The sequence below is a fragment of the Myxocyprinus asiaticus genome, chromosome 8, assembly GCF_019703515.2.
Source record: "Myxocyprinus asiaticus isolate MX2 ecotype Aquarium Trade chromosome 8, UBuf_Myxa_2, whole genome shotgun sequence".
Taxonomy (NCBI): Eukaryota; Metazoa; Chordata; class Actinopteri; order Cypriniformes; family Catostomidae; genus Myxocyprinus; species Myxocyprinus asiaticus.
This window is the reverse complement of record NC_059351.1, coordinates 6178761-6205488: the sequence shown is the minus strand read 5'-3', so window position 1 is coordinate 6205488 and position 26728 is coordinate 6178761. Positions and strand designations below refer to the sequence as shown.

Here is a 26728-nt window from a genome sequence, read left to right as displayed (position 1 = left end):
GAGGCTAATTTTAAAGCTAACATTTTACATATCCTAAATACATAAATAATATTTTAACATTATTTGTATAATTTGGCAAAATTACAGCTTGATTGGGAATGTCGCTCAATAAAAATATTCTGCTCACAAGTGCTATTTCCCTTTATTTTTCTTGGTTTCCTTCAATAAACACTTCTCAAGTTTCATCTCGAGCATCCTCTTCACTGACACATTTGTTGACTTGTTATATAGTATTAGTATAGTAACTTTTGCAACAACAACAACAAAAAATATATTAGGGTTAAAATAAAAAATTGTTTGTTTATTTAACTCTTTGTTTAAATTAAATAGTTTTAAACATCTTATAATTTTTTATGATGGATGTTCATAGTTTAATATTGAAATGAGTATGGGTCTGCGACAAGGCTAAAACGATATATATATATATATGTCATATGCCGAACTTAAACACAGGTTGCCCAAGATAGAAAAAATACAATACACATGCACTACCCTACAGACCATCAAAATCTATGATATCAAGATCACATTATGGTTCAACCAGAATAGTGGGGTGCAAAAAGCCACACTGCATAGCGGGGAAGCGGGAAGTGGGGGTGCTGGGGTTGTTGCAGCACCCTTTGTTTTTACAGGATTGTAAATACAATGCATATGTTTTTTTATAAAAAAAATTTGTAAAATGCAAGCTTATTTATTAAAACGTTGGTTAGTTATATGGCAGTTATATTGGTCCTTTATTTAACCATAACTTGCACCTTTAAATTTAAGGTGTGCATTTATTCAAGTGTCTTTTCAAAAGAACACTTTCAGTAAGGCATTTAAATGTAACTTTTAAGTGGGCTATAAACTTATGCTCTTATTAAATAGTTTTCATTTTACATTTTTTGTTTTCTTTCTCAAAATGCTGCAGCAGGAGCTAAACTGTAGCTAACTAGAACTAAAACAGTCAGAAGTTTGACGATGGCGCAAAAGCGTCAAAAAGTGTCCATCCAAATCAAAATTTCGCTAACAGAATAAACATTCAGAACCTAATGAACCGAATGTTATTTATTTATGTTTGTTTATTTCCTGTCACCGTGTAGGCTTGCTTATTTTACATGACAGTGTAAAATAGTCCAATAGTCATATTTAAATTGACTAATTTGTGTTAACCTGACTTCCTATGTTAAGATGGACCATTACATTACGAGTGCTAGCGCAAAAAGTAGCTAAAACAGATAAAAGAAAAGAAAAGAAAAAAACACCCATTTATTATGGATAAACATATAAGAAGAATATCCTCTTATGATCACTGCCAAGCATTTAATTCAAATTTATATACTCTCTCCCACCATCATTTTCTAAGAACCTTACGCATGCTTGCTTTTGCAGAGGTCATGAACCATATTAGTTACTGGCAGTCAACTCATCATTGAGAATTGCTTACAATTACAGTACTGTGCAAAAGGTTAAGGCACTTGTGAAAAATGTTGCATAAAGAGGATGTCTTCAAAAATAATGACAAATAGTTTTCATTTCTCACTTAATGTCATACAAAGTCCAGTAAACATAAAAACAGCACCAATTCTCCTAGGTACACCTGGACACAGTTCAGAATCATTTCTTGATTGTTGGCAGATAGGATGTTTTTGACATATCATACTTTTCAGTACGTACATTGCAAAGTCAACATTACCTGCAGTATGATCATATCAGGCCTGTACTGTTTCCGAAGGCCCATGTCGTACATGAGGAACTTAAGCATGTGGAAGGCGTCTTCTTCACTCATATGGAGCAACAGCACACCAGCCACAAAACTCAGACCCTGGCAGTAGCCCACCTCTGGGTCCAGCAGAGAATACGCCTTCAGCAGATTATACAGGGACAGCTGACCAGCCCCCAACTGAGCGCTGAAATATGGATGAGTGGGAAATGTACGTCCTGAGAGAGGAAGGGGAATAATCAGTCAGTATGGTTTTTATTCAGTGCAGTATGAATGAAACAATGCTACTGCTGTTGTTGTTGATGATGTTGGCAGAGAGATATGACCCCCCTCCCCTGACACCCCTGGCTCCATCTCCTCCTCCTGCCTCTGGACTACGACTGTTCAGACACGTTTAAAAGTTACTCTCATGAGTGTGTGGCACTTCAGCCACTTGTGGAACAAAATAAATGACAGAAAGAACAAAGGGCAGAACAGCCCACAGTTCAAAGTTATTATATGTTGCATCATCAGCCAAAGGCAGGTTCTGGTTTTTCAGTAAGCCGTTGAGGAGCAAATCTATGTGGTTATATTCCAGTAATGCTGTTCTCATACAGTGGCCCTAAAGTACATTTCAGCCACACTTAAAAATGAATAAATGGCCTTGCATTAGAAAGGAATATACAGTACAGTATGAAATCAAGTGGCATCTACAAACAAATTATGCTAGACCCTTTCTCAGAACGAATTTAAATTTTCTTGCCATTATTGCAATTACTTTTAACCAACTGGCCCCAAGGTCATTCTTAGTGGATGTATGAAGTCAGTTCTACTTTTAAGTTCACAAAGTTCAACCCAGAAACCTAATAAACTTCTTATTTATGAAATGCTTTGCTTGAAAATTGTTCATGTCCACATTTTAATGTGGCTTAAGAGAAAAAAAGAAAAAGGGGGGCCACTGTATGTGCAATAAAGTGAGTGTCAATGGCAGCTGATATGGCATTTGGATATGGTCCTGTATAAGTGCGACATAATGACATAATCCATCCATCCATTTTCTTTACCGCTTCATCCATTAGGGTCATGGTGGCAATAGGGAGAGCAGAGAGGCCCAGACATCCCTGTCCCCTGCAACTTCCTCCAGCTAAACCTGGGGGATCCCCAGCCGCTCCCAGGCCAACTGGGAGATATAATCTCTCCAGCGGGTCCTGGGCTGACCTCGGGGTCTCGTCCTAGTTGGCCATGCCTTAAACACCTCCAATGGGAGGCGCCCAGGGGGCATCCTTGCCAGATGCCCGAACCACCTCAACTGGTTCCTCTCAATAAGGAGTTCCTCGTGGATGGCTGAACTCCTCACACTGTCACGGAGAGTGAGTCCCGCCACCCTGCGGAGAAAACTCATTTCAGCCGCTTGTATCTGTGATCTTATTCTTTCAGTCACTGCCCAGAGTTTATGACTATAGGTGAATGTAGGGATATAGACCGACCGGTAAATAGAGAGCTTTGCCTTATGGCTCAGCTCCCCCTTCACCACTACAGTCCAGTACAGCGACCGCATTACTGCTGCCGCTGTTCCCAGTCTGCAGCCAATCTCATGCTCCCTTCTCCCCTCACTCGTGAATAAGACCCCAAGGTACTTAAACTCCTCCACCTGGAGGTAAATTTTCTCCCCTTAAATTAAGGGGGCATGCCATCCTTTTCTGTGAGAGAACCATGAACTCAGACATAGAGGGGCTGATCCTCATACCAACCACTTCACTCTCGGCTGCAAACCGTTCCAGTGCGTGCTGGAGGCATCCATGTGATATGCCAAAAGGACAACATCATCTGCAAAAAGCAGAGACATCACCTTCCGGCCCCCACATAGAATGCCCTCCTGACCTCGGCTGCGCCTCGATATCCTGTCCATGAAAATCACAAAAAGGAGAGGAGACAAGGCACAACCTTGGCAGAGTCCAACACCCACATTGAACGAGCTTGACTTCATGCCGAGTATGTGGACACAGCTCTCGTTCCGCGTGTATAGAGACCGAATGTCCCACAGTAGTGGCCCCGGCACCCCATACTCTCGAAGCACCTCCCACAGAATTTCTTGGGGAACACGGTCGTAGGCCTTCTCCAAGTCCACAAAACACATGTAGATTGGATTGGCAAACTCCCATGCCCCCTCAATTATCTGTGAGAGGGTGAAAAGCTGGTCCACTGTTCCATGGCCAGGACAGAATCTGGATTGTTCCTCCTCAATCTGAGGTTCAACTATCGGCTGGAGTCTTCTTTCCAGCACCCTGGCATAGACTTTCCCAGTGAGGTTGCCTTCAACCGGTCCCCTTTCTTAAATATAGGGACCACCACCCCGGTTTGCCAATCCAAAGGCACTGTCCCCAAGGTTCATCTAATATGGCAGAGTCAGCCATGACAGCCCCACAACATCCAGGGCTTTGCCGCTGAGGAGCTTCCCAACAACCTCAGTGACTTCCACCAGGGAAATTTACTCTGATACCCCGGAAGCGTCTGGCCCTGCCTCCTGAAAAGGAGGCATATCTCTCGGGTTTATCTCTCTAAGTGTTCCTTCCACCTCCTGACAATGTCCTCATTTGACATAATGATGAATTATTGTTCCCTAAAGTGTCATTCCACAACTGCAGTGACAAATGCTCACTTTAATAAAGCAAGAAATCTTGCTTATATATGGAAATGTATTTTTATTTTTTAAGTCATTAAAACATATTGGTAAATGTACTTTTTAATGTACATACAGCTTCATATTATCAACATTTTAAATACTTTTTTGTTGGTAAATGTTAAGAGTAGAGGTCGATCGGGGCCTGGGTAGCTCAGTGAGTATTGACACTGACTACCAACCCGAGTCGCGAGTTCGAATCCAGGGTGTGCTGAGTGACTCTAGCCAGGTCTCCTAAGCAACCAAATTGGCCCGCTTGCTAGGGAGGGTAGAGTCACATGGGGTAACCTCCTTGTGGTCACGATTAATGGATCTCGTTCACAATGGGGCATGTGGTAAATTGTGCGTGGATTGCGGACAGTAGCATGAGCCTCCACATACGGATTCTCCGTGGTGTCATGCACAACATGCCACGTGATAAGATGCGTGGATTGACGGTCTCAGAAGTGGAGGCAACTGAGACTTGTCCTCTGCCACCCGGATTGAGGTGAGTAACTGCACCACCACGAGGACCTACTAAGTAGTGGGAATTGGGCATTCCAAACTGGGAGAAAAGGGGCTTAAAAAATAAATAAATAAATACAAAATAAAAAAGTAGAGGTCGACCGATTGTGGATTTTGCCGGAAATTATAACAAAGGCGGTGGAAAAGACAGAAAATCGATTAATTGGCCGATAGTTTTAAAAATGGATTTATTGAATGTTTATAAATGTCTTAGTCTTTCCTTAGATTATCCAAATTTGTTGCAAAACGCGGGACTTTTAATTATTAACAAGCCTGAAATACACTGGGGACACTTATTTTGAAATGTATGTGCTTCAATCTCACACAAACACACAAGGAAAACAAAACAGGCACTCATCTACAAAGTATAACAATATAAACATTATAAAATAAACATTGTCACATGGGCTGATAAATAGTGATAGACCGATATATCAGCCAGGCAGATTTAATTTTGCGATTATTGTATCAGCCGATAACCGTGTTTGGTTGGCCAATTAACAGAGGTGTTACCTTTCCCTAGTGTCAATTCCAAAATCTGACAATACATTTGACAATGGAAATCAACACTTTCTGTTTTTAAGGTTTTTTCATTTCAAGCTTATGCAAATTTGAGTAAATACTGCATAAAATAAGTGTTTGTTTCACTTTAGAAATTTTGTGTACATCTAATTTACTGTTGTTAAACTGTATTACGTTTATCAGCATATTTATTGGCCATTGGCCAACGTGCTCTCTAAATATCAGTATCGGCTTTGACCACTAAAAAAAACAATGTCAGTCGACCACTACTGATAAATACTATATGAGCAGTACATCAACATTAGATTACCATTTATCAATATAAACAATTGCTTGTCATAATTGTCCAGTATTCCAGTAAACCGGTATTCTATAAAAACAATGTCACTCTCAGTCAAAATCAACGTTAACTCAACAATCAATGAAGGTTATAAAAAATAAACATTCAATAATGTCTATGCTTCATGTGTCTATTAAAAAAAAATCTTATATTAATAATCGTGCATTAGTACAGAAACAGTGAAGGAGACTTGATTCTGTAACAATTCTCTAAAAGTATTTACCAAATGAAGCCTTTTATAGCCTATATATTCACCAGATATTGGGGTTTGTATGTGTGTATATATAGAGAGGCACATGGAAGAATAATAAAATAAACAAATATTGGCAACTACTTGCGTTGACTTTCCTCGATAACCGATAGCGACTATAGGCACCGATATATATCTCGGTATAACCGATCTGTTGGTCGACCTCTAGTTTAGAGCATGAAAATATGCAAGGATTATGCATGGACTTGCTCTTTAGGAATACACAGCATTGCATAGAATAAAAGAGTGTTCATGTAACTGTCTGAGTGGGCGTCTTCCAGGAGACCATTCACATTCCTGTACGATTAGATGTCTTCCTGTGTTGTAAAGCCATCCATCTCCATTTCTCTACCCTGTCACTGAGCTGAGAGCATGCAAAAACTCCCTTTCTTTGTCTGTGCTTCCCCGTTAATCTCTCTGTCTTCATATCTGTCCATCTCAGCTAGCATCTCTCCAATTCATTCAGCCTCAGCTTCAGTAGTCTATTCTCTATATAGCTGAGGTTATGATGATTTTGTTAAGAATGGAGACTTTTGTGAACACCTCCGGTGACAATTTTTTTGAATTTTTTGGAGTAGGGGCATGTGTGAACATGTACAAATTAGAGTAGTGTATGATTTTAAGATGCTGGTAAAAGGACAAAGAAGCGGTTTTGTGGCACACTACAATTTGGGCCTATTTACACTTGATCACTTCATGCGTTTTTACTGATCTGATTGCTATCCGATTGAAAAAGCACACTCCATTTACACTTGGCCACATCAATGTGTCTCCACAAAATAGTTATGAATCCGATCTTCAATTCCCGTGCAATATGCAAACAACACAGAGTTCACTTCTGTGATTATGCTTATGTCGGACAGAAAATGTAAAATATGTGAATTATTATTTGATTCCAACTGACTTTGAACAGTGTGTGTGTCTCTGTGTGTGCGCAGTATCCCCACCCAGGCTTCTAGTAGGCTAGATGCATCATGCATGCCTCATGCACCAATATCAGCTGCGCTCATTGCCAGTGTTTAGATTCAGTTTCTTCAGCAATCTGCATCAAATAAATGAAAAAAGTCTTCTCTTTCCCACAACATGCATCTATGTTTTAATTTGTTGTTATTTATTGCATGAAGCGAGCCCTATGCAAATACTCGGTAGCAGCTGTTATTTTTTGTGTTTTCCCTATGCTGACGTTGCGCTGTTTGGGCGGAGTAAAGCTTACATATGCATCTTGAACAGCCAGATGCATTTACACATGACCAGTTTCCTCTGGAATGCATTTCAAACCACCTCCTGAAGTGGTTTGAGCGATCGGATTGCAATGCGTCTCGAATGCGTTTCAGAAGGCATTTACACCTGGACTTTTCATGATCGGTTAGCTATCCGATCTGTGAAAACGTGTGAAGTGGCCAAGTGTAAATACAGTTGAAGTCAAACGTTTACATTCACTTAGGCTGAAGTCATTAAAACTCATTTTTTAACCAATCCACAGATTTCATATTAGCAAACTAGTTCTGGCAAGTTGTTTCGGACATCTACTTTGTTCATGACACAAGAAATTTTCCAAACAATTATTTACAGACAGATTGTTTAACTTGTAATTCACTATATCACAATTCCAGTAGGTCAGAAGTTTACATACACTTACACAAGTTAACTGTGCCTTTAAGCAGCTTGGAAAATTCCAGAAAATGATGTCAAGCCTTTAGACAATTAGCCAATTAGCTTCTGATAGGAGGTGTACTGAATTGGAGGTGTACCTGTCAATGTATTTTAAGGCCTACTTTCAAACTCAGTTCCTCTTTGCTTAACATCATAGGAAAATCAAAAGAAATCAACTAACACCTCAGAAAAAAATTGTGGACATAGACATAGCAGCAAGACATAGATAATAATAAAAAATAAATCTAATTATACACATACGTACAGACACACACATACATACATACACACATACACATGGGTAGTGCAAATCTAATACAATCTTTTATGTACAGTGCAAATACAAATCTGTTATGTACAGTGCAAATGTTTTTTTTGTTTTGTTTTTTTTTTCAGAGGAATGAAATGGCAGAAGAGGTTGGATGTGTTGGATATATATAAAAAAGACAACTGTGTATTGCACATAGTTATTGCTCAATGGGGCAATTTAACTGTTCATGAGATGGATAGCCTGAGGGAAAAAACTGTTCCTGTAAACGGCCGGTTCTGGTGCTCAGAGCTCTGAAGCGTCGGCCAGAAGGCAACAGTTCAAAAAGGTAGTGGGAAGGGTGAGTGGGGTCCAGAGTCTTTTTTCCTCACTCTAGAAGTGTATAGTTCTTGAAGGGGGGGCAGGGGGCAACCAATAATACTCTCAGCAGTCCGAACTGTCCTTTTTAGTCTTCCGATGTCTGATTTTGTAGCTGAACCAAACCAGACAGTTATTGAAGTGCAGAGGACAGACTCAATAACTGCTAAGTAAAACTGTATCAGCAGCGCCTGTGGCAGGTTGAATTTCCTCAGCTGGTGAAGGACGTACAACCTCTGCTGGGCCTTTTTCACAATGGAGTCAATGTGTGTCTCCCACTTCAGGTTCTGTGAGATGGTAGTGCCCAGGAACCTGAATGACTCCACTGCTGCCACAGTGCTGTTTAGAATGGTGGGAGGGAGGGGGGGGGTCAGTGTTGGGGTGTTTCTCCTAAAGTCCACAATGATCTCCACCATTTTGAGCATGTTCAGCTCAAGGTTGTTTTGACTGCACCACACAGCCAGCTGTTCAACCTCCCTTCTGTATGCAGACTCATCATCATCTCGGATGAGGCTGATGACAGTGGTGTCATCTGCAAACTTCAGGAGCTTGACAGAGGGGTCCTTGGCGATGCAGTCATTGGTGTAGAGGGAGAAGAGTAGTGGGGAGAGCACACATCCCTGGGGGGCACCAGTGCTGATTGTACAGGTGCTAGACGTGAGTTTCCCCTGTCTCACAAGCTGCTGCCTGTCCGTCAGAAAGCTGGTAATCCACTGACAGATAGACATTGGAACATAGAGTTGGTGTAATTTATTCTGGAGTATAGCTGGGATAATGGTGTTGAAAGCTGAACTGAAGTCCACAAAAAGGATCCTTGCATATGTCCCTGGTCTGTCCAGATGTTGCAGGATATGATGCAATCCAATTTTGACTGCATCATCCACAGACCTGTTTGCTCGATAAGCAAATTGAAGGGGATCTAGAAAGGGCCCAGTGATGTTCTTCAGGTGGGCCAACACCAGTCTCTCAAATGATTTCATGACCACAGACATCAGGGCAACAGGTCTGTAGTCATTAAGTCCTGTGATTTTTGGTTTCTTTGGGACGGGAATAATGATTGAGCGTTTGAAGCAGCATGGGACTTCACACTGCTCCAGTGATCTATTGAAGATCTGTGTGAAGATGGGGGCCAGCTGGTTAGCACAGGATCGAAGACACGCTGTTGAGACGCCAACTGGGCCTGAAGCCTTCCTCGTCTTTTGTTTCCGAAAGACACGGCTCACATCATCTTCACAGATCTTAACTGCAGGTTGAGTAGCAGGAGGGGGGAGAAGGGTGTTGCAGGAAGTGTTGGTGTTTGTGGGAATTGAAGGTCAGAGTGGGTGTGGGGTGTGAGATTGGGCCTTTCAAATCTGCAGTAGAACACATTCAGGTCGTCAGCAAGTTGTTGGTCCACCACAGGGTTGGAGGTAGGAGTCCTGTAATTTGTGAGTTGTTTCAAGCCACTCCACACTGATGCAGGTTCATTAGCTGAAAACTTGTTTTTCAGCTTCTCAGAGTATCTCCTGTTAGCCACTCTGATTTCCCTGTTCAGTGTGTTCCTGGCCTGATTGTACAAGACTTTATCCCCACCCCTGTAAGCATCCTCTGTGGCCTGACGAAGCTGCCTGAGCTCTGCTGTAAACCACGGTTTGTCATTGTTGAACTTTAAATAAGTCCTAGTAGGAATGCACATATCCTCACAGAAACTGATATATGATGCAACAGTATATGTGAGCTCGTCCAGGTCTGTGGCTGCAGCCTCAAAAACGCTCCAATCAGTGCAGTCAAAGCAGGCTTGTAGTTCCCGCTCTGCTTCATTGGTCCATCTCTTTACAGTCCTTAATACAGGCTTAGCAGATTTTAATTTCTGCCTGTAGGTTGGAAGAAGATGAACCAGACAGTGATCAGAGAGTCCCAAAGCTGCTCTAGGGACAGAGCGATATGCATCCTTTATTGTTGTGTAACAATGATCCAGTATGTTCCTGTCTCTGGTGGGGCATGTAATGTACTGTTTGCATTTGGGCAGTTCACGTGTGAGATTTGCTTTGTTAAAATCCCCAAGAATAATAATAACTGAGTCCGGGTATTGTTGTTCTGTGTCTGTGATTTGATCAGCCAGCTGTTGCAGCGCTGTGTTCAAACACACATTTGGCGCGATATACACACTCACCAGAATAAACAAGGAAAACTCCCGCGGCGAGTAGAAAGGCTTACTTTTAATAAAGAGCGCTTCCAAATTAGGACAGTGCATCTTCTTTAATGTTGTTACATCTGTACACCAATTTTCATTTATATAAAAGCATGTTCCACCACCTCTCGTTTTCCCCGTTAACTCTGTGATGCGATCCGCTCTGAACAGCTGGAAGCCCGGCAGATGTAACGTGCTGTCTGGAATGGCTTCACTCAGCCAGGTTTCTGTGAAGCACAAGGCAGCAGAGGTTGAAAAGTCCTTGTTTGTGTGGGTGAGGAGATGTAGTTCGTCCATTTTGTTAGGAAAAGAGTGGAGATTCGCTAAGTGAATACTCGGCTGCGCTGTTTGAAATCCGTGCTGACGGAGTGTGACCAGCGCACTTGCTCGTCTCCCTCGCCTGCGTCTCCTGAACAACAAAGCTGCGCCTCCAACTAAAATGTCTAGCAAAACGTCTGAATATTCAAAAACCGGGAAACGATTGTCTGGTACATGCTGTCGAATGTTCAGCAGTTCGTCTCTATTATAACTGACTGGAAAAAGATTACTAAACACAGGACAAACAAACAAAAACAACAAAAGAACTGAGGAGCTCCACACCGAGGCGGCCATCCGCGGCTCCATCATGATGATATAATTGGAGTCCTATATTGTAGACAGTCCTATATAAAACGAGTCCTATACTGACATAACCTGAAAGGCTGCTCAGCAAGGAAGAAGCCACTGCTCCAAAACCATTTGTAAGTGCACATGGGGACAAAGATCTTACTTTTTGTAGAAAAGTCCTCTGGTCTAATGAAACAAAAATTGAACTGTTTGGCCATAATGACCATCGTTATGTTTGGAAGAAAAAGGGTGAGGCTTGCAAGCTGAAGAAAACCATCCCAACCGTGAAGCATGGGGGTGGCAGCATTATGTTGTGGGGGTGCTTTGCTGCAGGAGGGACTGGTGCACTTCACAAAATAGATGGCATCATGAGGAAGGAAATTTATGTGGACATATTGAAGCAACACCTCAAGACATCAGCCAGGAAGTTAAAGCTCGATCACAAATGGGTCTTCCAAATGGACAATTACCCTAAGCATACCTCCAAAGTTGTGGCAAAATGGCATAAGGACAGCAAAGTCAAGGTATTGGAGTGGCCACCACAAAGCCCTGACCTCAATCAGGACTGAAAAAGCATATACAAGCAAGGAGGCCTACAAACCTGACACAGTTACACCAGTTCTGTCTGGAGGAATAGGCCAAAATTCCAGCATTTTGTGAGAAGCTTGTGGAAGGCTACCCAAAACATTTGACCCAAGTTAAACAATTTAAAGGCAATGCTACCACAAACTAACAAAATGTATGTAAACTTCTGACCCACTGGGAATGTGATGAAAGAAATAAAAGCTGAAATATATCATTCTCTCCACTATTATTCTGACATTTCACATTCTTAAAATTAAGTTGTGATCCTAACTGACCTAAGACAGGGAATGTTTTCTATGATTAAATGTCAGGAATGAGTTTAAATGTATTTGGATAAGGTGTGTGTAAACTTCTGTCTCCTTTGATATGAGGGTGAGTAAATTATGACAGAATTTGAATTTTTGGGTGAACTATTCCTTTGAGATTTCTCAGTGGCATCTGGTTACCTAAAAAAACTCCACTAGACATTCAACAAAGACCTGGGTAACTGAGAACTCTTTAAAGACAAAAACATGAACTGCTCTGTTTGCTCTGTTCGAAGACCTAGTGAGCTGCCTACCTAGACAGCATTTTAAGGCATCATACGCACGCTCCTGATGCAAAGCCTGTTCCAAAATCAAACGTTCCAAAACGTATCTTTTGGCAAAAGGTAGGCAGAAAACTTTATGCTGCCTTCTAAGAGACCTTGTTCATGCCAAAATGGCTGCCAAAAGGCAGCATCGTATGTATATTTTACAGAGAAGGCACTGTGATTTTAATAAATTAATCCAATATGGCAGACAAAGGTGAGCGAAATGTCAATAATAGATATATTTGCAGAGGTTGGTAGAGTAGCCAAAAACTGTACTCAAGAAAAAGTACAATTACTTAATTGAATAATTAAAAAAATAATTACTCAATTAGAAGTAAAAGTAATGATGCTAATAATTACTTGAGTAAGAGTAAAATAGTATCCAATTAAGAGAATACACAAGTAGCGAGTAACTAGTTACTTTCATATGTACAGTAACGATGTGCATTTAATCTCCAATATTCCATTACATAATACACATTTAACATGTATTACATAATAATAATAATAATAATAATAACTAGATTGAAATATTTGTGGACAAACTTCAGGTTGGCTTGAAAAAGCATAGTCAGAAAGTTTATTAATAGATAGAACGCTTATCTAAGCACTGCTAACATGTTTTAGCATGTTGCTAGCATGTTTTAACATGTAGCTAGCATGTATTAGCACTTAGCTAGGCATTGCTAACATCTTTTAGCATGTTGCTAGCATGTTGCTTTGCTAGGCTAGGCTTTGCATTTGGTTGCTAGGCAGTTACCAGGGTGATACTAACAAGGCTCCTTGCTAACCTGAGTCAAATGACCCAACCCGCAATCTCTACGATGATCTGGTGCAAAGATATGTGTTTTGCTACTCGGTTGCTAGGGTGATCCCATCTGGTTGCTAGGCAGTTACCAGAGTGATCCTCAAAAGACTCCTTGCTAATCTGAGTCAAATAAGCCAACCCGGAAGTGTCTACGATGTTCTGGTGCAGAGATATGTGTTTTGCAACTTGGTTATAAGGGTGATCCCATCTGGTTGCTAGGCAGATACCAGGGTGATACTAACATGGCTCCTTGTTATCCTGAGTCAAATGAGCCAACCCGGTAGTCTCTATGATGTTCTGGTGCAGAGATATGTGTTTTGCTACTTGGTTGCTAGGGTGAGCCCATCTGGTTGCTAGGCAGTTACCAGGGTGATACTCAAAAGGCTCCTTGCTAGCCTGAGTCAAATGAGCCAACCCGGTAGTCTCTACGATGTTCTGGTGCTGAGATAAATCTTTTTATACTCGGTTGCTAGGGTGATCCCATTTGGTTGCTAGGCAGTTACCAGGGTGATAATAACAAGGCTCCTTCCTAGCCTGAGTCAGGCCTGTTCAGAAGTCCGCTATGGGAATACCATAATTCCGATCAGTTAGAAAAGATATAAAGTCACATGGGTTTAGAACAACATGAGGGTGGGGAAATGATTACAAAATATTAATTTATGGCTGAACTATCACTTCAAGGATGCTTGTCAGATTTGGATGAATCTGTCAAATAGAAGAGAAGTTTGGAAACCAGTTTCTAGTAATTATTACGGTGAAAAATGTGAACAATATTCCACAGGCCCAATTATATATAATGCTGAATAAAAAGAAGCAAGATCACGCTTTTATTAATGGCTACCTTCACTATTTCACAATGTTTTAAATTCCTGAATGGATTCATAGTTTAGTTACAGTGTTTACAGTGTACAAAGAATTTAGATAATTAGTTCTGTACAGTAAGAGTAAACTGCACCTTATCTGCCTTCTCTGCTGGCGTAACATGCCTAATAAATAAATCTTTTTTCATCATTTCATTCACCTCATTCATGTATTTTCAATCGCCTTCCACTCCTAATTCATCTACAAATGAATAGCAAAAAAACGAAAAGTTTATCCAATCAGAAATAATCCCTCGATGCTTATAAGCAAAGCGTGTCAGCTGTTTCACAAACTGCATGCTCCTTAGCCGAAGCAACGCGTGAGTCTGAGCTCCACCCCGTTGGGCCTTCAAAATTTCTGCAGAATCCCTCAACATTGCAAATGAATGAGCATCTAAAGTCAGATTGTCAGATTCATCAGCCAGTCAGATTTATTTATTTATTCTTGGTGGATGTGGTCTTTAGAATATGTCCCAGTCCAGGCCTTATAGCTGGCCATGAGTGATGCAATCATGCTTTAAGTGATGTACGTCATTTGAAAGTGAAGAGTGCGAGATCTTGCTGACGAGACGGCTGTCATCACTGCCTCATCACCATTGAGAAAGAGATCCTTATGGATTTAAAAACCTGAGATGTTCTGCATGATCGTGCGATTGATTAAACAGGAAAGGAGGGCTGATTTTCACTTCAAGCAAAGTGCTTTTTGCATTGTTATAGCAACATCAGGAGTTTTCTAAGTGTAAATTAGACTGCTTGAGCATTCAGTGTCGGATCAAGTTTTGAAAAGTAAAACCGTGCAACCTTACAAAACAAAATTTATTTCAAGCAACATTTAAATCGCAAATATTATTAGAGAGCTTTTTCTTTGTATTAGACCTCCTTGGTTCTGGCTTTCGTGCGTGGACGCGTTTTTAAAATGTCAACTGTTATTATTAGTTGACTGCCATGTAATATATGATAGGCATATGGTGTGTTATTCATTGTGAAACTGTGTTTTCTTAATGGCATGAATCGCAGTGCAGGCCTAGACTTAAAATGCACGGGCCGCCACTGGTCAAATGCAGAGTTGCTGTGCAGTGTGCACGCGCAGAGATGTGCTCCAGTAAACACGCACACATGCGATAGGCAGAGCAAAAGGCATTTACACTTAACACGGATGTTTACATGGATTTATACAGTATGCACTGATATTTCAACACTGATATAAAATGTATACTTATCATAAGAGGTCATAAGAGTCCATAGTTACAGAATCACCCTGAAAATGACCATCACCACAACACAGTAGGGTTGCCATGGTGTACGGTGTTACCGGTTTTACTCTGTACAAGGGACAACACCAGTGTGAAATTTTATACCAGTTTAAAGGGGGAAACATTATGAATGGAACTTCCAATATCAATACAATAGCCTTATGAATAGAACAGCCTTAAATAAAGAATAGTGGCCTAATGAAGAGTTTGCGACCAATGATAAATTAACCTAAATAACGCACTGAAAGCCAGATGTTCTTTACCAACATATCAAATTACACAGGCAGTAATGTACACGCACTGACAGAAGACGTTTAATTGCAGGTAGCGAATATAATGTGCATGGTGGGTAACTGTAAGATGTCTCGGGCTTGGAATGACAGAAGAAATGCTGTTAGACACACGGACATGCGCTTGAAGAAACACACTTTATTATATATTTAAGAACAGATGACAGAAAAGCCGTCTATGTGCAAACTCTTTCTTTATTTCTTTTTTTTGCAAGAATAGTATTGTCTATGAGAATGCTGCAAATGACCTCAGACCATCTCAGCTCAGCAGGTGCTCTTAGTTCAGTTCGCTTTATTTCCACAGAACAGTTCGTTGCGAGCGCCACCCTGCAGGGTCACTTTATATAGAGCCTATACATCTGTGATTAAATCATAAAATAATACAAAAACACGTTCACCTCGAACCATGATTTATATTGCAATGATTATTATCATTGTTATAACTATCATGTTTACATTTATAATTGTTTTTAGATCTTAATTTGTATTAGTAATTTTCCGCCTGTTGTCATAGACGGATACTTGCGTGACGGTAAATGGAAAGGTGGTTATATATGATTTTTTTTTTTGACCACTTCGTTATTTTAATTGCTTTTTCATTTTGTTTGAAGTGCAATTTGAATTTAGAAATCTCTTTGGTTTAAGTTTTTCGTTTTTTAAATAAAAAAAAAATTTGCATTTTCAATGCAAAATCACTCAAGCAAGAATATTCACCAATCACTCAGCTGGGGGGTTGACAATGTAATTGGATATTGTGATTTTTATTTTTTATAAAAATATTGTGAACATATTTCCTGCATATCGCCCAGCCCTAGGAGGAAACAAAATGAATTTATTCACTAACATCCTTATCCTTCTGAAGTAGCTAAACTGGGTCCTGTAATGAAAGGTAATAAAACACCAACATTAAACCTGCAACAACCCACAATAAGTGATTGTGGTGAGCAGGGTGGGGCCGAGCGGTGTCTGGGCAGAGCAAGGCCGGGAAGATAAGTGGTGAATGAGGTCCACCTGTGTGCCACACCGGTCTCGCGTTCCAGTGAGGGGCGGTGGGAGTATTTAAGGAGAGGTGACAGTGGCAGACGAGAGAGAGAGAGACACACAGAGCTGACTGTGTGTGTGTCGACGTGTCACACATAACACACTGCTTTTCAGCAATGCGAAACCATATACACAGAAGGCTTGCTTTTCAGCAGTTGCTTCACACTGACACGTCGACGATGATAAGTCTACAACAATGATAAGCTCACAATAAGCTCATGATTATCACAATCGCCAAAACTCACCGCAACAAGTTTTCTTAAATTGGAGCTGCAAGTCTAATCTTGAAATATCCAAAATTTTTGGGATATTTTATGGTCTAAAATGAAGGCACTGCATGATGAAAGAAAGTGTTTGAGTGCATGCTGCTGCTGCTGCAGTGATGAACTGGAGTGACAAAGTGCAACTGTAAAGTTCCGCTGTCGTAAAAGTCCCATTAAAAAAATCTCTCATTAATGTAACAGAAGGAACGTTGCCCATTGTAAAGAAGTAAAGGTAAAAAAATGTCATTAGAAATTTACTTGAGAAAGAGTAAAAAGTACCCACTATTAAACCTACTCTTAAAAGTAAATAAAAAATAAAAAAATGTACTCAAGTTAATGTAATGGAGTAAATGTAGTGCCTTACTACCCACCTCTGTATATTTCATTCAATACAGAAAAAAACTGGATAAAAATGCATTCAATCAAATTAAAAATGGGCTATTTTCCTCAATATATGTGTGTGCTGTGTATTGCTTTGCTTATTAGAGGTCTGTAACCCAACTAGAACCCGACGTGTTACGGGCCTGGTTCGGGTCAGTTTTTCAAGTAGGACTTCGGGTTCGGGTTTGTAATTAATTAAAAAATAATCAGGCCTACCGAACTTGTGTCAGCATGCGCTCTCACTCAGATACACGCGTTAGGGGACGTTCACACCGAATGTGTTTTCACATGCGTTCTGTTTTCCCATTGTTTTCCTATGTAAACACATGCTGGACGAATGTCTTTGACAGTTGCATCGCGATTCTTCAGCGTCTCGAGCAGGACCGGCACTTTTTAAACACCGTGTCAAGTTAAAAAGAACTTCACATTTTAAAAATGCATGTCGAGACACCTGCGCTCTGTTTCATTCTTTGTGCTGTGTTTTTAGTGCAGGTGTCACAAAGATTCAACGTTCTGAACCAGTTCAGGCTGCATAGAGGGGACTGTTGCTTTGATTCATATTATTCTAGATTGTTCCGAACCAAGCAAAGTTTCAGCGCATAAATGGTAAGGCAATGCTTTTTCCCTATTTTGCTCTAGTGTACTGAGGGGCTGCTGTGCCTTGTTAAAATTGTGTATGTTAACTGTTTCAATACTGTTACGAATGTTGCCTATATGCTAACATAAAATACAGCCTATTGCAACAGTACTTGCTAGTAGAAGAAATTATAAAGATAGTGAGCGATTTCGGGTTCGGGTCGTGTTCGAGCAGATAATCTGACTGTATCGTTTGGGCCGGGTAGGGTTGGGCCACACGGTCTTGGGAACGGGTCGGGTTCAGGTTTCATTTTAAGGCCCGTGCAGACCTCTAATGCTTATTAGGCTACTGCATCACTAGCTTCACAACATGCTAAGATTAAACTCTAGTGGAATCAATGTGAGATTCGAGTCTCTTGTGTGCTTTATGTGAGATGCGCTATTTGTGCAGAGCACAGAGTTGTTGTCTAAGAAGGGTGTCCCAAATCATCCCTTATGAGGTTACATTTCAGTAAGGATGCTGCCTAAGAAGGCTGCAGGTAGTAGACAGCAAGGCAGTTCACTAGGTATTGGAGCAGAGCTGTTGTGTTTGTATTACTAACCCAAGTCGATGAGGATGGCATGTTGTTGGGTTGTGAGCTGTTTCAGAAGCTCTTTGTAAGGAGTGTCATTATTAGGAGGTTTGGAAGTGGGCACCTCCTGCCTCAGCAAATACTGCTCTGAAAGAAACTTCCAGATTTCTCCGCGATGCTGACGAGGAACACCTGAAAAGACAGAGAAAAAAAAAACAGAGCGAAGGTGAGAAAGGGACTGTCGCACTGACGGATCTTTGCTGGAGCACTGAATGTTTACATGCCATGAGCAGAACAGCTTAGTGTGTGAGCGTGTTTCAGTGCTTTTTCAGTGAAAGCATGTGATCTCATCTGACATGTAGATGGATGTCTATAAAATCACTTCAAGAGGACAAAGTCAACACTGGCGACGACTGACGTAAAACAATAACACGCATCCCTGCAAACCTCTCCCCTCGCACACACATACAATATACAAAAATTTCATATACACACACCCCAAATTCATTTTAACATCACTGGTTTTGTGCGTACACACACACACACACACACACACACAAAAACACAAACACAAACACAAACAAACACTATCTCCGAGTGATATCTTGGTGAGCTGTTTGCTCATTGCGTCCTGGTATACTGTGTGAGCGATTTTGGGTTTGTTGTTAAAATTTAACTTCAGGTCAGGTTAGATCAGGTCACACGATCTTGTTTACAGACCAGGTTTAGAATTTAACTTAATGCATATGCAGACCTCTAGTGTGTGTCTACACATTTTAGTATGACTAAATGACTTGAGTGTTTCCTACCACTGAAGCACCGACACTGACTGGATATTTATAAGACGATGTGTAGGTAAAGATACAAAGATACAAAGAAGAGTTTTGAAAGAGCAACAAATTATCCCAGATCCATCACAACAACGGCTGTGAACGTGACTCTGTGCATAGAGTTGTTTATGTATGGTACATGCAAGTTCACAGGTCAGTGAGTGTAAATGAAAGTTTCATGTAAATAGCACTGCTGCGCTGAACTCGAACAGGTGTGTGTGTGTGTTCTTACCTGTCATTTAGAAAAATGTTGTGCAGAACTACCACTATGAAAAACTAATTATCATAGAGAAAGCACCTCAACCTATGAATATCAAACATGCACACATATATTCTACATAGACAATAACAACATAAAACACGAATTTTCTCGGGAAAGCAAATAAAAGGCTACTACATATCAAACACACACACTATACCACCCTAAATACACTCAGTGATGTGTTAACTATCTAAAATAACATATTACATACTCCTCTCTCTACATGTTGTTTTAGTTCAGTTAATCCTGGTGTTAAAACATTCAGTGAAAAGGCTACAGGAACACCTACACAATCATGCAGCTCATACATTCTTGCGTAACTACGTGTGTGTGTGTGTGTGTGTGTGTGTGTGTGTGTGTGTGTGTGTGTGTGTGTGAGCTACCTTGTCCTACCGCTCTATGAATCTCCTCCGTCTCAAATTTGACCTTTGACCTCCCAGTTGTGCTGAGCATTCTTTCCCAAACCAGAGTGACGTCTTTTAGACACAGAGTGATCTCGTCATAGTCCAGCTTTAGTCTCCTGCACTGCAGATCGCTCTCCGATGCTACACACAAACACACACATCGAAAGGTTAAAGTGTCATTTAGTCCATTTAGTCTAACTTTCAGGAAAGCAGACCAAAATTACTGATCTTGCACTACAAAGAATTTCGTCCAATCAAATGCTCTCTCGAATGTGAATACCCTCCCGCTAATACCACCTGCAACCAACAAGCAAGTACAGTAGCAAACCATGCTTCATTGTTGTGAAGTACCTAAATCCTATCCTTTATCCAATAGGAAAGAAAACTGTGCATGTCAAGCATTTACATGGGGGTCTTTAATGCGCATAGCACAGACATATAAACAGCATTATTAAATGTCAATTTTAAAAGTCATGCAATATTCCTGCTACATAGAGCAATTTAATGTCTTAAATGATCAGTTTTCATTATGTTATTGTGAGATATAAAACACTGAAATGGGTCATATTAACTCATTTATACAGTACTAAGCAGTGAAGATCAAGCTTTTATTAGTCACATACACATTAGAACAATAGCAGTGAAATTATATATCTGCAGCTCCCTTTTATGCTTAAAAGAAAGATACAGTAACAAATAGACTTATACATTTTTGGAAAAAAGGCCCCGCCACAATGTTAGGGTGTTCAGGGTGGTTCTTACTGACCCAAGCTTAAAGAGTACCCAAACTTTCTATGACAGTGTCTCTCAACTGGTCGATGTCACAGCATAGATCACAAAACTGATGTGACCCATTTGAATTCTAGTGAGAATTTTCTAGATCAAAGCGCTATGGAGGAAGTAAAATATCTCAAACAGTAGACAACCACCTGTGGTTGTGGCAGTTGTAGTTTAAGTTTCTAAATGTATTTAGGCTACTATTTTTTCATAACAAACACTATAATTTATTATTATTATTTCTTTTATTCTTTTTTAGAAAGTCTGGCGCCATCCAAGGTGCTTATATGGCATTGAACTGTAAATAAAGGGCTTTAAAGTCTGGACCTCTAAGAATAATATCAAAAATAATATCATTTTATAGATAAGAGGCCTGGGTAGCTCAGTGGTAAAATACACTGGCGACCACCCCTGGAGTTCGCTAGTTCGAATCCCAGGGCGTGCTGAGTGACTCCAGCCAGGTCTCCTAAGCAACCAAATTGGCCCGGTTGCTAGGGAGGGTAGAGTCACATGGGGTAACCTCCTCGTGATCGCTATAATGTGGTTTGTTCTCAGTGGGGCGCGTGGTGAGTTGGGTGTGGTTGCCGCGGTGGATGGCGTGAAGCCTCCACACGCGCTATGTCTCCGTGGCAAAGCGCTCAACAAGCCACGTGATAAGATGCGCGGGTTGACGGTCTCAGACCGCAACTGGGATTCATCCTCCACCACCCGGACTGAGGCAAATCACTACGCGACCACGAGGACTTAAAAGTACATTGGGAATTGGGCATTCCAAATTGGGAGAAAAAAAATAAATAAAATAATAATAAAAAATAAAAACAATTTATAGATAAAAGAAAATACGTTTTATGCTAGGTTACTTTTTTTTTTTTTTTACCAGGGTCTTGAAGCAAATATATGATATTATGGTCTCCAGGTACAGTTTAGGCCCCTCTTTCAAATTAAGTCTATGGGAATTTTTCACACATTTTATCGCCCAGCTGATGAAAACTGTAAATCTGATTTCTTAGAAAAATAATAACACACCTCCCCTCAACAAGTCACACAATAGGAGTTATTATTCATGTCTGTAGCAGAAACAGCGCCAAACTATAAAGGTGCACTCAGCAACAGCCCTTCTTACAGAATACATCAGTAATATAAAGGCAGATAAGTGCAAATAGTGATGACCTAAAATACTTTCTATTACTCTAGTATTATATACTACAGCTTTAATATACAATACTATTACTACATACTACAACTTTATGCTGTAGTAGTAAGACTTAACAAATTAATTGCACCTCTTGCAGCATTGAGAACTCTAGTTCACACACACACACACACAAACACATGCACAGGAAGAGATACAAGCAAGATGGAAATTTCAGGAACAAAAGAATAAAACACTCCACCCATCCTTAGCCAACCTACAAAAATAAATAAATAAATGAGACAGACATAGAAGGCTCCAATAAACTAAGTACAATTTGTGGTAAATTTTAAATGTTTTATGATTAAAACGGAAATTGGTTATATAAAACCACTGAACCACTAGTTATATAAAGGTTAGATGTAGGGCAGACAGTCTTCCCTGCACATCAACAATGAACCACTTCTGTAGGTCCACACCCTATTCAATAGGTCTGGATGCTTTCTTTCCAGGCTTCTCTTCTTTCTTTTCATGTGTTGTGATTGTGAAGCATGACTGGGCATGGCGGGACAGGGCTTTACATTGCCAATCATGAGCACGCCCAAATCAGAGTGCATTTGTGTCAGCGATCCTTTTCAACTTGTCCTGATAATCTTATAACCTGCAGCAGGGACTTCCAGCTAAAGCAGGGCAGGGATACGCCTGGGTGTGTAGAACTGTCTGTGTGACAGCAAATGTTAATGTACTTTTGTGTATGGCCGCTGAAAGTATGCCAGGCAGATCATCCATCTGACAGAAGCAGATGACCTAATAACAACTCTGAATTCGCAAGAACTGCCAAATGTTAAACGTCTTATACTGAACTTTTGATTAGGGGAAACGGAGGCAAGCTGTGCCACTATTAACTTAAGCTGCAAGAAAACAGAGGTATAATGAGAATTTTTTCCCCCATTTTTAAAAACATCTACAACTTCTTGATAGAAAATTAAAAGAAAGACCAATGTAAGAATATTTACTGCATTCAAATACAAAGTTTACTACCACTAATAGTTGAGTTACTGGCACAGCTTACCCCAGAGTAAAATACGCTGGCTACCACCCCTGGAGTTCGCTAGTTCGAATCCCAGGGCGTGCTGAGTAACTCCAGCCAGGTCTCGTAAGCAACCAAATTGGCCCGGTTGCTAGGGAGGGTAGAGTCACATGGGGTAACCTCCTTGTGGTCGCTATAATGTGGTTCGTTCTTGGTGGGGCGCGTGGTGAATTGAGCGTGGTTGCCGCGGTGGATGACGTGAAGCCTCCACACGGGCTATGTCTCCATGGCAACACGCTCAACAAGCCACGTGATAAGATGCGCGGGTTGACTGTCTCAGACGCGGAGGCAACTGGGATTCGTCCTCCGCCACCCGGACTGAGGCGAATCACTATGCGACCACGAGGACTTAAGAGCGCACTGGGAATTGGGCATTCCAAATTTTCCCAAAAAAATAAAAAATAAATAAATAAAATAAATAAATAATGCATTTCACTTTTCTCAGGAGCATATCTCAGGTAGCTGTGCTATATGACGGGAAGTGTAACATTCATTCATAAAAACAAATAGTGCAAAAGGGTTTCTGCTCTAGCTTAATGCTTCATAAAAACTAGAGCTAACTGGGAAAATGGGGGGAAAAGTGTGTGCAGCTGGGAAAAACACTAATTTTCTAAGTGTTGTCCAGAAGGCAAACCAACATCAGTCTCAGAACTGTTAAATTCTGTTCATTGACTCAGGTATAATCTTCAGAATTTGTCTCATTGGTTAATTGTATGTTCAAATGAGTGTTCACAGTGACAATATTTACTACATTGTTTGAGTCTCACCCTGTAGTTTCTGATTCTCTCTTTCCATCCGCAGCAGTAAGATCTGTTGAAGAATGGCTTTCTGCCATAACTCTCTTAGCTCCGCCCCACTCCTCTTTCTCCTCTCCTCTGGCACCACCCCCAGAGAACTGTCCCCGCCCCCTACTCCACCACCAAGCGCCATTCTGCTGCCAACTTCCAAGGTGGATTCTGAGAATAAGAGAGAAATATAGGCCAAATAGCATTACAGAATGGAGACCAGAATCACCAACAGGAACTACCAACAACATGAATTACCAATATTAACTACCAACTTCACCTATATCATTTACCATCATCACCCTACATCAACTAATCATTTGCCCACATCACCTATGTCTTGGGTTGTCATGCTACCAAATTTCAGTTGTTGATACCAACACCAGAAAAATTCCTTGATTCTTAATACTAATTTCAATACTATGGAGAAAACAAATGCTATTGAACACACTACATTTAAAAAGTGGTTTAATATAAATATTAACAAATGAAAATAAAACAATGGCATGAAGCTTTCAGATATTTCTCCATAAAGTCATTATTACTTCAAGTTTTCAGTCTGTAATAAAATAAAGGAAAAAATTACAGGCAATAAAACAAATAAAAAACAATAGAACAAAGATACAAATTAAGCGTCTTCCACAAATTAAGTGCTTGAAGTATATTAGGTTATCTAACAGAAGTATTAAGCATTTAAGTAAACATTCAGACATTGGGAAAAAGCAAACATAAAAAAATTTATTAAAAAAAAACTTAAACAGGCATAGTCCCTTCATAATTATTTGATATAACACATTATCATTAATTCAATCTTGTTGGAGATTGAATGAGAAGCAGGTCTGTAATTAAAATTAGATGTCATTTTTTTTCTTTAGGCCTAACTTTGTATTCATTGTCAATTGTAGAGAACATATTAAAGCTACTAAAGTTATCCTGCCTGGAGCAGTGAGTGGTTCTCTCTTTATCTTGTCTTTATTATTTTTTTATTAATATTAATGACATAAAAGATGTGACCATTCACACATGCCGTCGTATTATAATTAAGTACGAACACTTCAGTACACATCAACTACCAAAATCACTCTACATCAACTACCAACATCACCCTACATCAACTACCAACATCACCCTGCATCAACAATCAGCATCACCCAACGTCAACAATCAGCATCACCCTATAACAACTACCAAAATCATCCAATATCAACTACCAAAATCACCCTACATATACTACCAAAATCACCCTAAACTACCAACAAAATCCAACATCAACTATCAAAATCACCCTACATCAACTACCAACATCAACCTACATCAACTACCAACATCACCCTACATCAACTACCAACATCACCCTACATCAACTACCAACATCACCCTGCATCAACAATCAGCATCACCCTATAACTACCAAAATCATCCAATATCAACTACCAAAATCACCCTACATATACTACCAAAATCACCCTAAACTACCAACAAAATCCAACATCAACTATCAAAATCACCCTACATCAACTACCAACATCACCCTGCATCAACAATCAGCATCACCCAATGTCAACAATCAGCATCACCCTATAACAACTACCAAAATCATCCAATATCAACTACCAAAATCACCCTACATATACTACCAAAATCACCCTAAACTACCAACAAAATCCAACATCAACTATCAAAATCACCCTACATCAACTATCAAAATCACCCTACATCAACTACCAACATCAACCTACATCAACTACCAACATCACCCTGCATCAACAATCAGCATCACCCTGCATCAACAATCAGCATCACCCTATAACTACCAAAATCATCCAATATCAACTACCAAAATCACCCTACATATACTACCAAAATCACCCTAAACTACCAACAAAATCCAACATCAACTATCAAAATCACCCTACATCAACTACCAACATCAACCTACATCAACTACCAACATCACCCTACATCAACTACCAACATCACCCTGCAAAAACAATCAGCATCACCCAACGTCAACAATCAGCATCACCCTATAACAACTACCAAAATCATCCAATATCAACTACCAAAATCACCCTACATATACTACCAAAATCACTCTAAACTACTAACAAAATCCAACATCAACTATCAAAATCACCCTACATCAACTACCAACATCACCCTGCAAAAACAATCAGCATCACCCAACGTCAACAATCAGCATCACCCTATAACAACTACCAAAATCATCCAATATCAACTACCAAAATCACCCTACATATACTACCAAAATCACCCTGAACTACCAACAAAATCCAACATCAACTATCAAAATCACCCTACATCAACCACCAACATCACCCTACATCAACTACCAACATCACCCTACATCTACTATCAACATCACCCAACTTTAACTACCAACATCACCCTACATCAACTACCAACATCACCCTACATCAACTACCAACATCACCCTACATCAGCTACCAGCATACCCCAACATCAACTACCAAAATCACCCAACATTAACTACCAACATCACCCAACATCAGTGGTTCTCACCCTGTTCCTGAAGGCCAACATCAACCTACATCAACTACATCACCCTACATCAACGATCAACATTACACAACATCAACTACCAAAATCATACTACATCAAGTACCAAAAAAATCACCCTACATCAACTATCAGCACCACCCAACATCAACTACCAAAAATCACCCTACATCAGCTACTAACATCACTCAACATTAGCTATCAGCATCACCCTACATCAACGTCATCCACATAAATTACATCAACTACATTACCCTACAGTACATAAACTACCAACATCACCCTACATCAACCACCAACATAATCCTATATCAACTACCAACATCACCCTATATCAACCACCAACATCACCCTACATCAACTACCAACATCACTAACCATAATCACCATACATCAACTACCAACATTACCCTACAACAGCTACTAACATCACCCTACATCAGCCTTCAACATTACCTACATCAATTACTAGCATCACCCTACATGAATTACCGATTGCCAACATCAACTATCAACATCCCCTATATCAAGTACCAACATCCCTTATGTAAATAAACATCACCTACTACGTAAGCTTCCAACATCACCCTTGAGATCCACTACTAAGACCTACAAATATCTATTTTCTATACAAGTTTTTTAGCATTTATATGTGTTTATTTAGAAAGTATGTATG

The 26728-nt window shown here is 40.1% G+C and overlaps 2 protein-coding genes across 6 annotated transcripts in view; one reads left to right on the top strand and one right to left on the bottom strand.

Moving 5' to 3' along the window:
* LOC127444521 (uncharacterized) overlaps nt 1-26728 on the top strand; it is a 212668-nt gene that overhangs the window by 86497 nt on the left and 99443 nt on the right. The window lies entirely within an intron of this gene.
* The window catches only part of LOC127444517 (TBC1 domain family member 1-like), a 111628-nt gene that overhangs the window by 10120 nt on the left and 74780 nt on the right, over nt 1-26728 (bottom strand). For all 5 annotated transcript variants that reach the window (XM_051703909.1, XM_051703905.1, XM_051703906.1 and 2 more), the window contains 4 exons: nt 23494-23682; nt 19707-19868; nt 18262-18423; nt 1676-1920 (listed from right to left, as the gene is read on the bottom strand). In XM_051703909.1, coding sequence (XP_051559869.1) covers nt 1676-1920; nt 18262-18423; nt 19707-19868; nt 23494-23682 — 758 coding nt within the window. The remainder of the gene's footprint in view (nt 1-1675; nt 1921-18261; nt 18424-19706; nt 19869-23493; nt 23683-26728) is intronic.